This window comes from Oncorhynchus clarkii, chromosome 10, assembly GCF_045791955.1.
Source record: "Oncorhynchus clarkii lewisi isolate Uvic-CL-2024 chromosome 10, UVic_Ocla_1.0, whole genome shotgun sequence".
In the NCBI taxonomy this organism is placed as follows: domain Eukaryota; kingdom Metazoa; phylum Chordata; class Actinopteri; order Salmoniformes; family Salmonidae; genus Oncorhynchus; species Oncorhynchus clarkii.
The window spans coordinates 34167574-34181788 of NC_092156.1; the positions used below are offsets into that span (position 1 = coordinate 34167574).

At 43.7% G+C, this 14215-nt stretch overlaps 1 protein-coding gene across 1 annotated transcript; it reads right to left on the reverse strand.

Annotated features, from left to right (window-relative positions):
• Positions 1–4501: 4501 nt before the first annotated feature.
• LOC139419515 (brain-specific homeobox/POU domain protein 3-like) lies at positions 4502–7174 on the reverse strand. Its single transcript, XM_071169475.1, has 2 exons — positions 6849–7174; positions 4502–6459 (listed from the first exon to the last, which is right to left on the reverse strand). Exons 1-2 carry the CDS (start codon positions 6966–6968, stop codon positions 5536–5538), a joined length of 1044 nt encoding a protein of 347 aa, XP_071025576.1. The 5' UTR covers positions 6969–7174; the 3' UTR covers positions 4502–5535.
• Positions 7175–14215: the final 7041 nt, after the last annotated feature.

Consider the following 14215-nt stretch of genomic DNA (forward strand, 5'->3'; position numbering starts at 1 on the left):
ACCTCCATTCCTGCAAAGCATTTTATCAGCGCGTTATAGTGGAGCCAGGCCTATGCGCCTCCTTTCTTGCCCTCGCAACAGGAAAAACACCCATGTTCTCGTGGCTTCGCAGCAATGGTGCAGGTTTAGTGTGTTTGTTCGTGCCTAAATGTAGGCCCAAGCCCCCAAACGAGCTGATGAACGCGGGGTTTATATATTAACGTCGCTGATAAATATTGCATCGCTGGGATTGAACACTTCCTATGACGTGTGTGTGTGTGTGTGTGTGTGTGTGTGTGTGTGTGTGTGTGTGTGTGTGTGTGTGTGTGTGTGTGTGTGTGTGTGTGTCCGTGTCCGTGTCCGCCTGCCCCTTAAGAAAGACACTCGAAATATACCGAAAATCACCCCCCCCAACCAGGCTGTCAATAGTGCAGCCGGCCTCGCGCTTCAGCAGTGTGCGTTTGCGAGCGAGGAGAAAGCCATAGTAATGTAACAGAGCAACGAATCTCCAAGGCCCTGGCGCTGCACTCAAGACTCGGGCTTCATTAAAATTTCATACGCAGCGCTTGGCCAAGGTCTATTTATGAAAATGTGCTTTCCGCTTCATGGGAAACACTAGTCAGAGAGGAACCAGGGGGATGAATCCTAAAGTGTAGAATTATATGCTTATATGTTTGCGCAGTCTTATCCCTTATAATGCATTGTTACAAAATACACTCGCAAGACTGAAAGTGTCGTTTTTCACTCCGTATATTTGACATCTATCATAGGCGTATGTTATTTTCTTTGAATGGTTAGTAAATAATGTACATGCTTTTTAAAGGCCATGCGAATCTGAAGATGTAGACTGACAGGTGTATTCAGCTGAGTGTAGCAGTATAGCCTGAATTCCCCTATGAACAAATCATCACATTGAGGTTTGGCAGACATTATTCGATCAGTGTGGGATATGAAGGTGCAGCAGCGGCAGTTTATTGCATCATGTTTGTAATATAATGGTCTTGGCCAAACAAATGTTAGCCTTATAAATTAATCTAGCATCCAGACATACCAATATCAGCAATTCTGTGTTTTACGCCTAATCATACAAAATAAACATATACAGTGTATTGGTGATGAAGCTATGTGCTTGGAACTGTGTGTTGTTGTGTGCGTGCCCTTTACCAACATTGGCTGACAAAAGTTATCGGTGTGTTCACATCAGCCTCTGCCGGTTTGAGCGGAAGGAATCTGATTTGCGTAGCAATGCTCTTGTTTTGGATTGTACAGGAAAACACAAACGAGACAATAAGGCCTTCCACGTGTTAATTATTTAAGTCACACAATTAACGAGGACTGTCCTGGGATTCACTCATCCAGGACTATCTGCTCCACTCGGCAGAGACAAATTAGGCCTCGGATAGAATCAACGGGGTTCTCAGTGCAGGTTTGGGCTATAGGGCTCGGAATATGCAAATAACATCATAGGCTATATAACTAGCATTAATATAGGCTACCTACAACTACCTAGGTCTATAGGACAAATGAAAAACAAACATGAACCTATGTGGGGTACTTCTAGGTTAATTCCGCCACTTTTCAACCTCAGATTCTATATCAAGCACTAAACCAGTGTCTATGTGAAAACAGCGCATTTCTATGATTTGTGATTAAAAAGATAAGAAGACAGGTCATTAAAAAATGCTTTTCTGTGACATCACAGGGTAGGATTAAAGTTTTTTTTAACAGTGATTTTCAAAACCTGCAATGAGAGGGAGGGTATTTTCTTGTTCCCCATGTCACCGTGAATCTTATAGCTTTTGAAAATCACTGTTTAACTTTTGATGACGTCATGGGGTATAACTTTCGAACTTTATATGTGTTTCTGCAAAACCTCGAAATGTGTCTTTTTCACAATTGTAGACACTGGTATTGTGCTGGAGATAATGAATATGAGTTTGAAAAGGGGTGGGATTTCCCTTTAAAGAGCGGCCAAGTCTCCCCTGAAACAAGCATGCACTATGACTTTAGAACAGTGACTCAGAGCGCCAGAGAATAGTGATCTAAAAATGACTGTATTTTTAATAATCTTTTTAAGCATTTTGTAGGCTACATCCTGAACTGCATGACTGCCAGATAGCTTGATAAAGCTATTATTCATGATTCTTCAATTTATATCTTATACTTGCTGTTCCAGAGCCAACACCAACAGTTAAACTCGATACACAGCTAACCTTGATTATAAATGGTTATTTATATATAATTTATACGCATCAATTGGAGTACGGTTCAATTATAAATAAGTAATTGACGCAGTGATGTACTACATTCTTTGTTAGGTCAGCATACCGGCACATGCCTTTCGATAGTAGGGCAAAATATTTGTCAATATTGAGAAAGCACATTCATTATAGGCTATGGGTGAGGAGTTTCTGTCCTGAATGCAATATTCAGAATTAAAAGTCTGCATTTAAAGCCTGTCATATACCAGAACTTTGGAGTCCAGTAATAGTTGAAATAACCCTTAAAAGCGCCCACATGGTGTATGTATTTTTTTTACCCCAAATTGCTAATAATGGTTGTAAAGATACTGTCTAACACTTTGATTTAATTAACCTTCTCTAACGCACAAGTAAATTATTCAAATTCCCCAAAATAAGCAAATATTACAAACAATTCACACATGCATTTAGTAAAATTTGATTGACTTTCCTGTTTTCATGTTTTTAAAGTTATTTTGATCAGTCTTTCATAGCAAGTTGTCATTCTTTTTTTGTTATTCGGTCAAACTGTTGTGTTCCTGTGACACTCAGAGGCTGAGAAATTGGCGATTGAGCTAATCTGACATGCCAGTAACCTAAAATGGCAGCAATATTGGCGATAGTGGCGCTGGTGCCAGACTTTCAGCTCTAACTTTGGAATGCTATGGGCTATTAATTCAATTAACTGTAAGAGAAATATTAATTAATATTTTTGAGATGTAGGGGCTGCCAAGTCCCCTAGGGGACAAATCTGGGGTGGCTCCATAGGCCTATATCTTTTGCAACAAGCTATTTTGATTGTATTGCTTAAGTGTAGCTGCTGTTAGTGATATTATGCTGCCATTGTTTTTTAATTTTATTTTTTATCATTATTTCTATTGTAACATTTCCTCATTCACCCCAGTCTATTTCTTAGTGGCAACCCTCCTGATGTGTCACATCAAAAAGTTCCGTCTGCTAACAGAATGATTGTATTGAATTGCTCCGAGGGGAGAGGACCCGGGCGCATGTTGGACAACACTACCATTTCCTTCTGCGCGAGGAGATCTCCTTCTTAACAAACATACAAAAATCAATAGTATCATAACAGCTGGTATTTATTATTCATTAATAACGAGTTTTACAGGCATGAAACCACCTGCTGAACACGAGGGAGAGCCCTGGAACCCCTGATATTTTCTGGACTGATAAACTATGTCAGTCAACGTCTGTCATGTCTCTCTTCTTACGCATCTGACTGCAGAGGCTCCACACGGACTGCAGGATCGGGATGAACTAGCTGGGACTCAATGATTATGCACACATGTGGAAAGGACTTGTCAAAATCAATGAGAAGCTGATATTCATAATTGATTGATTACCAATGCATTTACTCCAACGGTTGTAGTAAACTTTACATTCTGAACTTTCCTCTAAATGTTGTTTTGCTTCAAAGTGATAGTCCAGTCTTATTGGCCTAAATCTTACTGCATCAACGAATAAATAAACTATTAAACCTTTGATGGTGCCATCCTCAGTTTAACTTTCAATTATTCAAAGCAAAGTGTATTTGCTCTGATGTCCTTACGTTCATGACCTAAACCCTTGAAGGCCCCAGTTTATGACGAGACTTGGGTCTATTTCAAAGTTATTTTGACGTCCGAGGAATAAATGGTTTTCTTCTTTAACGTTTGATGTGGGATTTTCTATAGCTACTAGGGAAAAATGTAACGTCATAATAACACATGGACTAGCCTAGACTAATATATGCCCTCCCAATGATTACTTATTCTAACTAAGTGTTATTTCTTATTCAATCAGATCAATTAAAAAACGGATTCTGAAATAAAAAGGAGCATAATAAAGTAAACATTGATCAACATCGAATTGAATCATTCATATGATCATTTGATTTGATCGTTGACGTAGCTTTTATAAAGTCCTGTCCATAGCCCACTCAGAAATAGCTTAAAATGCTTCCACAACTGATCCGTCAACCTCCCACCCCGAGTGTGTTCTCCCATTTCAAAGAACCAGATGCTCTCCATTCTAACAGACGAACAGACATCGAATTGAGACTGTTGATATATTTACTTCAAAAAAACTGATAGGAGAAGATGAGGTAAAACGTGCATGGTTTATTTTAGTTTCTGTCGCTTACACAGACACATTTAAGCACACCTTCACAAATGAAATATACGTTGTATTTTAAATAAGTTAAGTTAAAATAAATAAATAGGTAAATAATAATAAACCAAACTAAAACGGTAAAAAATATAAATAAGTCAACAATTCCTCATGTTTAGAATATCTACAAAGTGCACTGAACTCTGGGAATACAACATAACCAATATTTCCATTAATTTGCCAATATTATTATTATTATTAATAATAATAATTTTAAAAAGAACAAAAATATTTTCGTTTTCATGTGAGGACATAAAATGGACGTTTTACAAAGTAATTATTCAAAATAATTTGATTGTCAAAGCATCATTGCAGTGAAATTAGTACAGACATACACCATGTTTTCTTTCTGTGAGTCATCTAATTCAACCATAACTTCGTGGATAAAACAAAAAAACGAAGAAACGATTAGTTTTTTGTGTTTTATACTCCTACAGTCCAAAATGACCATGAATGTGCCAACACTAGCGTAATGAGGTAGACAGATAGTAGACTATACTGTGTATGTCCGCGTGTACGTGCGATTGCCCGTGTGTATGCTCTCTTATTGCAATGCATTCAGATGGGCTTTTAGAACTATTAACTCACAGCTAACGCCCTACAAGTAAACCATGCAATGAATGATTACAACTATACCCCCGTGTTACGGAGAGCCAACCATCTCTGAGACACATACAATGATGACAACATTACGCCCTAAGCATCAGTTATCTTCTGCAAACAACAATTCGGTTTTTGAAAAAAGAACGAATTCGATGCGCTCTTCACACACAGGTGAAATGTAGCCTATTCACAAATATGTACAATGATAAATATAAAATAGTTATTCTGACTCAAGAGAATAATAACAATTATTATTCGATTTCCATTTTTGTACAATAATTGCCATGAGTTAAGAGGTGGGTTTTCTCTTTTCCGCCTCCATGGAGTATAATGATGTCGATCTCCTATTTCACCCTATTGTATTCATCGATGTTCAGTTTTCAATTTCAAAAGGTATACGTTTTGCCCCGGTGGATGTTGGTTGTCAAGTCTTTATCCCAATTTAAAGGAACGAAACCCATCTTGTCTGCTAGCCTCGATGGACCGTAGCCGTTTGCCTATTTGCTTCGGATTTGTCTATTCGAGGAAAGTTTTGCTCTGTATTTTCCTAGTGAGTCGCAGAAAACTTCATCCTTTTCTGCTTTTGCCTCTGATTGCAAAACCACACCCTGACCACGTTCTTTTTCAGGTCCAGTTTCTCGGCTATTGCTGCAATCTTCTCAGACGAGGGCCTCGGCTGCACGGCGAAATATGCCTCCAATGAGCGCTTCTCGGGAGCAGCGATGGAGGTGCGTTTTCTCTTCTTGTCTCCTCCGTTGAAAATCTCTGGCTTGGTCATTTTCTCCCGCTGCGCCCTCTCCGCCTCCTCCAGCCACGCTTCCAGGATGGGTTTCAGGGCCACCATGTTGTTATGAGACAAGGTGAGGGATTCGAACCGGCAAATCGTGCTCTGACTGAGGCAACCGACCCCGGGGATTTTAAGGTTCGCCAGGGCCGAGCCCACGTCCGCCTGCGTCACCCCCAGCTTGATCCGCCTCTGCTTGAACCGCTCTGCAAACGACTCCAGCTCCCGGGGGTCTGGCTCTGAGTCCACGCCGCCCAGCGAGGTGTGCGAGCCCATGCTGTGGGAGTGCATGTTCATTGCCTGTTGGTGGTGGTGGTGCTGCTGCATGTGATTTATGGCGGACATGTGAGCGTGTGGATGGGAGGCAGTGGAGCAGACGTCGGAGCCGGGCATCCCTCCCAGGGAGACAGACATGCCGGGGGTCAGGTGGTCCAGCAGGTCGCCATCCAGACCCTGAGAGCCCTGGTGATGGGGGTGATGGTGGTGGTGGTGCGAGGTGAGCACGGACGGGTGGTGGAGGTGGGCCGAGGATGAGGTGGGGGTGCAGGCCATGCTGGTCATCGTGGTCATGGTGTGGTAGGTCGCGTCTGGTTTATAAGGGTGGCTCTTTGCGATATCCACCGCTGCCAGCGCTTCCGCCCTCTGCAGTAAAGTCTCATCGAAGCCGGCGAAGATGTTGCTCTGCAGCTGTGAGATGGAGGGGAACAGGGGAAGCAGAGAGGGGAACGGTTAATAAGGCACATTTCTTTAAATAAATTGTCCAAATATCCAAACGGATGAGTTCATTTCATATCACTCAAAGACTATATCAGCCTAGTATCATCCAAATATTCAACCGTCACATTTGATTATTCGTTAAGGATGAATCTTTCAAGATAAATCATCTCTCTGCACCTTGGAATGAGAAGAGTTTGACATATGAGCAATACGAAATATCTTATCAGGCAAATCACATTATTTGGCATATAATGTATAAGCGTTTAGCGTTCGGGTTCACCCAATTCTCCATATCCCATGCATGCTCGCCTTCATTTAAGGCTACTTTTCATTATTGCTAATTGGATCATTTGACTCACCGAGTGAGTGGGCATGCATGCCCTCCGGATGGCCTCTGAGGTCGATTGCAGAGGCGTGTATTTGGGCTCGTGCAGTATGGGGTGCATACTGAAAGGTTGTTTGCTGTTCATTGACATCATGATTGCAGAAGTTAGTGAGGGTCGTTGTCCGTCTACCTCGTTTTGCTCCGTGTTGGTCCGTTGTCACTAGAATCGTCTCAAGATTAAACAAATTGATAGAATGGTCGGTTGGTTGGTTGGTTGAGGTGATGGTAGTGATGGTAATGATGACAGGTTTAAACCTCCTGTCTTCTCCCCTGTAGATCTCTCTCTGTCCAGTCAGACTCCTCTGCTTTTGGCTGTAAATGGCTGTATGTAGTATGGATACCTAGCAGCCACCTATTAAATAACGTCTTACTGGCCCCGCCCCAAAGATGGGTAATCGCCCCCTCCTTTCCCTATTGTCTCCAAATGTTACTGGGAAATGTGTGTGTAGCCACACCTCTTGAGGGCAAAACCACCACCCACTCCAATGCAATGCGTTTGGAGTCTGGATTTTGACAGGTGCAATGGTATTGGCTGGTTGTCATACGGACAACACGCCCACCACGCGTTGCGCAGGTTGCTGTGTTTTCTGATGGATAGGATGGATTTTATTCTATTTCTCAATTTCTGTAATAACCTCATCATAAGCTTTTATAATTTCAAATGAGCATTCAAAGCTCGAATGGAAAAAGTAATTTTAGTCCCTGCATTTTAGTTAAAATGGCATGAGGTGACGAAAAGTAATTTGTAATATTCAAAGTGAAATTAAACACCAATATCATACCAGTGAAATAACTCCAGTGAACAGTGGATTCAGAGAGGCTCAATAATCAATAATAGATGGACGACCACACACAATAATCCTCCCTGACACCTTTCCCTTGCTTTCCTAGAAATTAATACATCAATTAATCATTGCTCATTTACTTTGTGGCTCGAACCACAGTATGGATCCCCAATTAAAGAATAAACAGGTCAGAATGGATATGAAGCACAGAGAGGATGATTACATTTTTACTGTTGAACCTCAGGTCAAAGGAGCAAGACCTGTCAATCACAGCGTATATCCAGAAGGCTGAGGTGATGGAGATAGACCCCCACTCTAGCCATGGTTCCCCCACCCTGCACTTCTCTTTCCCTTCCCCTGGGGTAGGGCTCTCCTAGGGACCCCATTTACAGAACTAGGGCTTCCCTCCGGACATTTGCTCCTATACACATCATGTCAGTAATGAGACAACCTCAGGAAAACCAAATAGTGAACTTTTATAGAGAGATTCTATATACATTTCTTGTTATGCTTACAATGTGCTGTTTACCTGGTGTTTGTCATAGAAATGACATGCTGAAACAATAGTTATGTACAGTAGCAATGCCCTGGTCATTTATTTGGTGTCCATTGAAACAAGCACCAGGCACCAGAAAGAAAAAGTGCAACAAGAAGTCTTACTGTATTATTAAAAAATCTACTTGTCTGTGCTTCGTCCATCGCTCTAATTGGGGATCTGAAACCCCAGACCTGCATGTGCGTGTCAGGGAGACACAGAGAGAACTGTGAAACCCCAGCCTTGTCAGAGCGTAGGCCTCATAATAGGACAGGGAGTCTATGTGACTGTGAGTCAGAAACAGAAACCTGAGTGTGGTGATGGTGTCGGTCGGGGTGCAGCAGGCTCAGGCTGCAGCCATTGTCCCCCAGCAAATGTCTCTCCTCTCCGGCAGGACTGCGGCACCCGCTCATCAAATATACATCACCTCCACTGGGAGAGGCTTTCCTCTGGGACAGACAGACATGCTAGGCTGTTGCCTGTGGACCGCCCAGCTGTAGAGGAGCAGACAGACGGACAGGGAGAGAGGGATAGACTGATGGACAAACAAAGAGAATGACTTAAAAGGCAGAGAAACACACACAGACATAAATAGACACTTGGATTGGCAGAATGGAGCAGAGAGGCATGCAGGCAGAAGTAAAAAATGCACAAGCACATTTACGTCATGATCCTGATCTCTTGCTCTCAGCTGTAAATTATGACTGTGTAAATAATCCTGCTAACACCCATTGCCTGCCAGCCCCACTGTCAACATCACATATGTGTGTTGGTGTGAGAGAGAGAGAGAGAGAGAGAGAGAGAGAGAGAGAGAGAGAGAGAGAGAGAGAGAGAGAGAGAACCTGCGCTGGTCCCGAATCACACTGCTCTGGTCCCGAGTGACCCTGCTCTGGTCCTGAATCATACTGCTCTGGCATCTGCTTGAAATACCAAAGTGTTTCTTAATGGGCTCTTACTCTTGTGCCAGCTCACTGTCTCTCTGTCCATTCTGTCCCGCCCTTCTTTCTTTCTTTCTTTCTTTCTTTCTTTCTTTCTTTCTTTCTTTTTCTTTCTTTCTTTCTTTCTTTCTTTCTTTCTTTCTTTCTTTCTTTCTTTCTTTCTTTCTTTCCTTCTTTCTTTCTTTCTTTCTTTCTTTCTTTCTTCCCTCCCTCCCTCCCTCCCTCCCTCCCTCCCTCCCTCCCTCCCTCCATCCCTCCTTCATGGCTTGCTCATAGCATAAACACTACAATAACAGTTTATGTTCTTCCATTTTCATTCTGTTTGTTTATTTTAAAGCACTTAACATTCTGAAATATGACAACTACAGTATTTTTGCACTCACCATTCCATGAATGTGTGTTTGTGTGTGTGTGTGGTTACATTACAATATGTCATTAGAAAGGGGGGGGGGGGGGGAGGGGGGGCAGAGAGGGGCTATACAGTCCACCTCTCAACAATAGAGTAAAGACATTGCCACAAGACCCCATTTCTGCTACGGTAAGCAAATTGACAAATTCAAAGAGCACACACACACACACACCTCACTTCCCCTTAATCCCCTCTGTCTCTTTCCTCCCATTTTCCCCTCTTTTTTAAGCAGGTTGAATTATTGATGGTGTATAAAAACTAAGGTTGTAGATTGTAACCATTCACCAAATCGGCAGGTTCACGTGGAGTGGGCTGCTGAGGGGAAGGGGGTGTCTAACCACACTCTTTAATGTAATTGCCTTTAGGGTTCCTGGTAAATATTTCATTGACTGACAGCACACATTATAGATACAAAGCTGGAAGGGGGCTATTCCTCTCTCCCAGAGCAGAGGGAGATCCTGTGTACTTGACCTGGCTCCGCAGGTGCCAAAGTGGGGCAGTGGGCAGCACCCCCCCCCCAGGTCCCAAGGGACAGGCATGTCAGAGATGGGGTGGGGTGGGGTGGGCATATGAGGGGGGGGGGGGGGGGACTGACAGAAAGAGGCAGAGAGAGAGGATGTGGCGGTCTTAAGCACCTCTGCCCTAACATGGGACAAGGATGTACACTGGAACAGAATGGTTCACAAGGAAACATCATTACAGGACAGGTTTGGGGGCGAAGAGCACTAAAATATGCATGAGGTCAGATCTGTAAGGCGACCTGGACAGGATGTACATGCAGTTACAGTATTGGCGGTGTTTTAGTGAAGCAGGACGTTTTAAAGCGCTGGGGAACACAGGAGGGATTCAGGGACAGGTCTACTGTCCTCTCCATTAACCCACCTATCTAACACAAGAGGAAAGGGGTGTCAGTTGATGCCCTATTGTTACAGTACAGCGCAAAGTTTAATCCACTGAATCAGTTAGTCATTTGTTATGGTGTGTGAGGCTTTCACTCCATTGGGGCCCAATCACAGCACTGTTGTATTAGCTGATGTCGTCTACCGTAGCCTAAAGTCTCCATACATCACAATAAAACTTACATCCTCTAGAAAGTTCATTCGGACCACTTTAAAAGTTGGTCCTCCGCTCCATCAATATGTTTGCAATTCCAGCTCTATCTCTTTCTTTTGAAATGTTTTCTCTCTTTACCCTCTCCCTCTTATCTTCCTCTCCTCCACATTGTTCCTCTCTGTCCCAGGTCTATCTGCCATGGCCCAGCTAGCTAATTGAGAGAGAGACCAAGAGAGCAAGAGAGGATTGTGGTATGGATCACTAGATTAACTGAGTGCTCATTAATGATGCATGTCAGCCCTACAGCACTTGGACATGAAGAGAATGTGCTGGAGGATTGACATGTAAAAGCTATAAAGAACAGGCCTGTTTACTTGTTCCCGAGTGCGGAGGCAAGGGGCCACTGCTGTGCCGTGCTGAGAACAGACCCATGTCCCCAGACCTGGATCGCCTGGGAGGGGAGGGGTGGAGGAGAGTTTCAAGTTGTATTAGTCTATGTACAGGATACACGTTATACACCATCCGACAAAATGCTTACTTGCAAGAGGGTGATGGAATGAAAAAGATAGGACGGAGAGAAATGTCCCACCTGTTGTGTACATCTTATGAACGAAGACGAGGAGTAGTTTCATGATGAGGACGATGATGATGAGGACATGGATGATGAGGACGTGGATGATGATGAGTAGGATGGTGATGATGAGGATGTGGATGATGAGGACGATGATGATGAGGACGATGATGATGAGGACGTGGGTGATGAGGACGATGATGAGGACATGGATGATGAGGACGTGGATGATGATGAGTAGGATGGTGATGATGAGGATGTGGATGATGAGGACAATGAGGATGATGATGAGGAGGACGATAATGAGGATGTTGATGATGAAGATGACAGGGACTTGATTGTGACCTGTGTAAATTATCATCTATTTTTCTCCATGTCCCTGCATTCCAACTTCCCCACTTTGTGACTACAAACTTCTCAACACTGTGTGGAATTCTGAGGAAGCAGGCATCAAACAATACAATCTTTGATCGCAGGAGAATACAAAAATGCATACAAACAAAATCTACATTATTTGTTCTACAACAATAGAGAGCAGTGAAACAAAAGGAAAAACAAATAAACAAACAAAATGATGTGAATATGCCAGTGAAGAAAGGAAGGGGAGAGTAATGAAATGTACATTTCAATTAATCCTGTTCTTGTCTCTGATGTGTCAGACAGGGGAGAGAGACAGAGCCTCTATCTACTCTGATGGCTTCTTTCAAAACTGTGGAGAACAGAACAGAGAGACAGAGCCTCTATCTACTCTGATGGCTTCTTTCAAAACTGTGGAGAACAGAACAGAGAGACAGAGCCTCTATCTACTCTGGTGTCTTCTCTCAAAGATGTGGAGAACATAACAGAGAGACAGAGCCTCTATCTACTCTGGTGTCTTCTCTCAAAGATGTGGAGAACATAACAGAGAGACAGAGCCTCTATCTTCTCTGGTGTCTTCTCTCAAAGATGTGGAGAACAGAACAGAGAGACAGAGCCTCTATCTACTCTGGTGTCTTCTCTCAAAGATGTGGAGAACATAACAGAGAGACAGAGCCTCTATCTACTCTGGTGTCTTCTCTCAAAGATGTGGAGAACATAACAGAGAGACAGAGCCTCTATCTTCTCTGGTGTCTTCTCTCAAAGATGTGGAGAACAGAACAGAGAGACAGAGCCTTTATCTACTCTGGTGTCTTCTCTCAAAGATGTGGAGAACAGAACAGAGAGACAGAGCCTCTATCTACTCTGATAGCTTCTTTCAAAACTGTGGAGAACAGAACAGAGAGACAGAGCCTCTATCTACTCTGGTGTCTTCTCTCAAAGATGTGGAGAACAGAACAGAGAGACAGAGCCTCTATCTTCTCTGGTGTCTTCTCTCAAAGATGTGGAGAACAGAACAGAGAGACAGAGCCTCTATCTACTCTGATAGCTTCTTTCAAAACTGTGGAGAACAGAACAGAGAGACAGAGCCTCTATCTACTCTGGTGTCTTCTTTCAAAACTGTGGAGAACAGAACAGAGAGACAGAGCCTCTATCTACTCTGGTGTCTTCTCTCAAAGATGTGGAGAACAGAACAGAGTGGCTTTATTTTAGCTCTGCTTCCTACAGTGAGGAAACAAGACAACAATGAGACACCATGGTGAAACAGATGTGTCGGATGACATCTACATAATTGAAAACCCAACTCCATAGCACACACGCAAGAGGAAAAAGAGTGAAAAGCGATTAAACAAATCCACATGTGTTTGTCCTGCTTGATTCTTCTTCTTTATTTAGTGAAATACTATTGGTCTTGATCTCAAATCTGTTGTTGGGCTGAGGGGGGGGGGGGGGGGGGGGACAGAACAATTCTCCTCATTGTGAGATGATCACTGTCATTATTGGGTAGGGGTGAGAGGGCTTGCTGACTACTGTCTCTCAGTCTCAGTATTACTGCAACTCAGACACCCCACTGCTCACATAGGCACGCACACACACAATGACACAAACACTCACGCACACACACACATCGCTCCACTTGCTTCTTTTGTTATGCTCTTGTCGTCTGTACCAGCAGCCTTATTCATAAAATACCTGCTGTGTTGATTATTGGTGAATGTGTTTGTATGTGTGTGTGTGTGTGTGTGTGTGTATTAGGACTGTTTGAACACTAATGATGTGGTTAATAAGTGAGAGAATGAAGGAGTCAACAGATAGTGTTTTGGTAATACAGCACAATCTCTCTCTCTCTCTCCCTCTCTCTCTCTCTCCCCCCCCTCTCTCTCTCTCTCTCTCTCTCCCTCCCTATCTCTCTCTCTCTCTCTCTCTCTCTCTCTCTCTGTGTGTCTGACTCTCTTTCTGAAGGGTTCCAGGGAGTTGGGGCTCACTATATCTGTCGTCCTCTGGACTTAACCCTGTTCCAGTCACTAGGTTTCAGGAGCCCAGAGGGGAGGCTGGAGTGGTGTGTGTGTTTGCATCTATCTGTGTGTATGGGGGTACACACAGAGGACCCCAGCTGGTGTGGGATGGGCTGTCTTTGTGTGTCGCCGCACCCCTCCACAGTCCTAACAGGATTAAAGAACGGAGCTCGGCTTGCTCCACAGCGCTTGGGCGGCAGTGTGCACCCAGTCCCGTCTGACAGGGGCTTATGGGACCCCCTCTGTCACCCTCCTTTGATAGAGCCCAAAGGTACAGCACCCCCCTGGGATCTGAGTGAGAATACACATCCTGTCACCACCCGATCGACATCCCCCACCCCAAAAGGGAAAGAGACGGGTGAGAAGAGTCAATTCATCACACAGTCATGAGAGTGTTGTGACATATTTATGGTTGTCTGAAGCTGCTGTACTTGGGGGTCTTGTGACCTTCCGTGCACCTCAGAGTTTCTCACCAACGCGGCTCTGAGTCAGACCTGCACTGTCTGACTCATCAGCTGTGATACACTAGGAGACTCTGTCATCTCCGTCCTGGACCAGTACTCTGTGTTATTAGATATATGTCCCTGTCAAAGTGCTCTACGAGGGGTTTGTCTGTCTATGAAGGCCGTATGTGCCTGTAGGGCGGCCTGGTGCAGCTCTCTACTCTACCCCCTACCT

Coding starts and splice junctions, on each gene's coding strand:
- LOC139419515 (XM_071169475.1), bottom strand. CDS start 6,968: ATGATGTCAATGAACAGCAAACAACCTTTCAGTATGCACCCCATACTG. Junction 6,460..6,848: donor CATGCATGCCCACTCACTCG/GTGAGTCAAATG, acceptor TCCATCTCACAG/CTGCAGAGCAACATCTTCGC.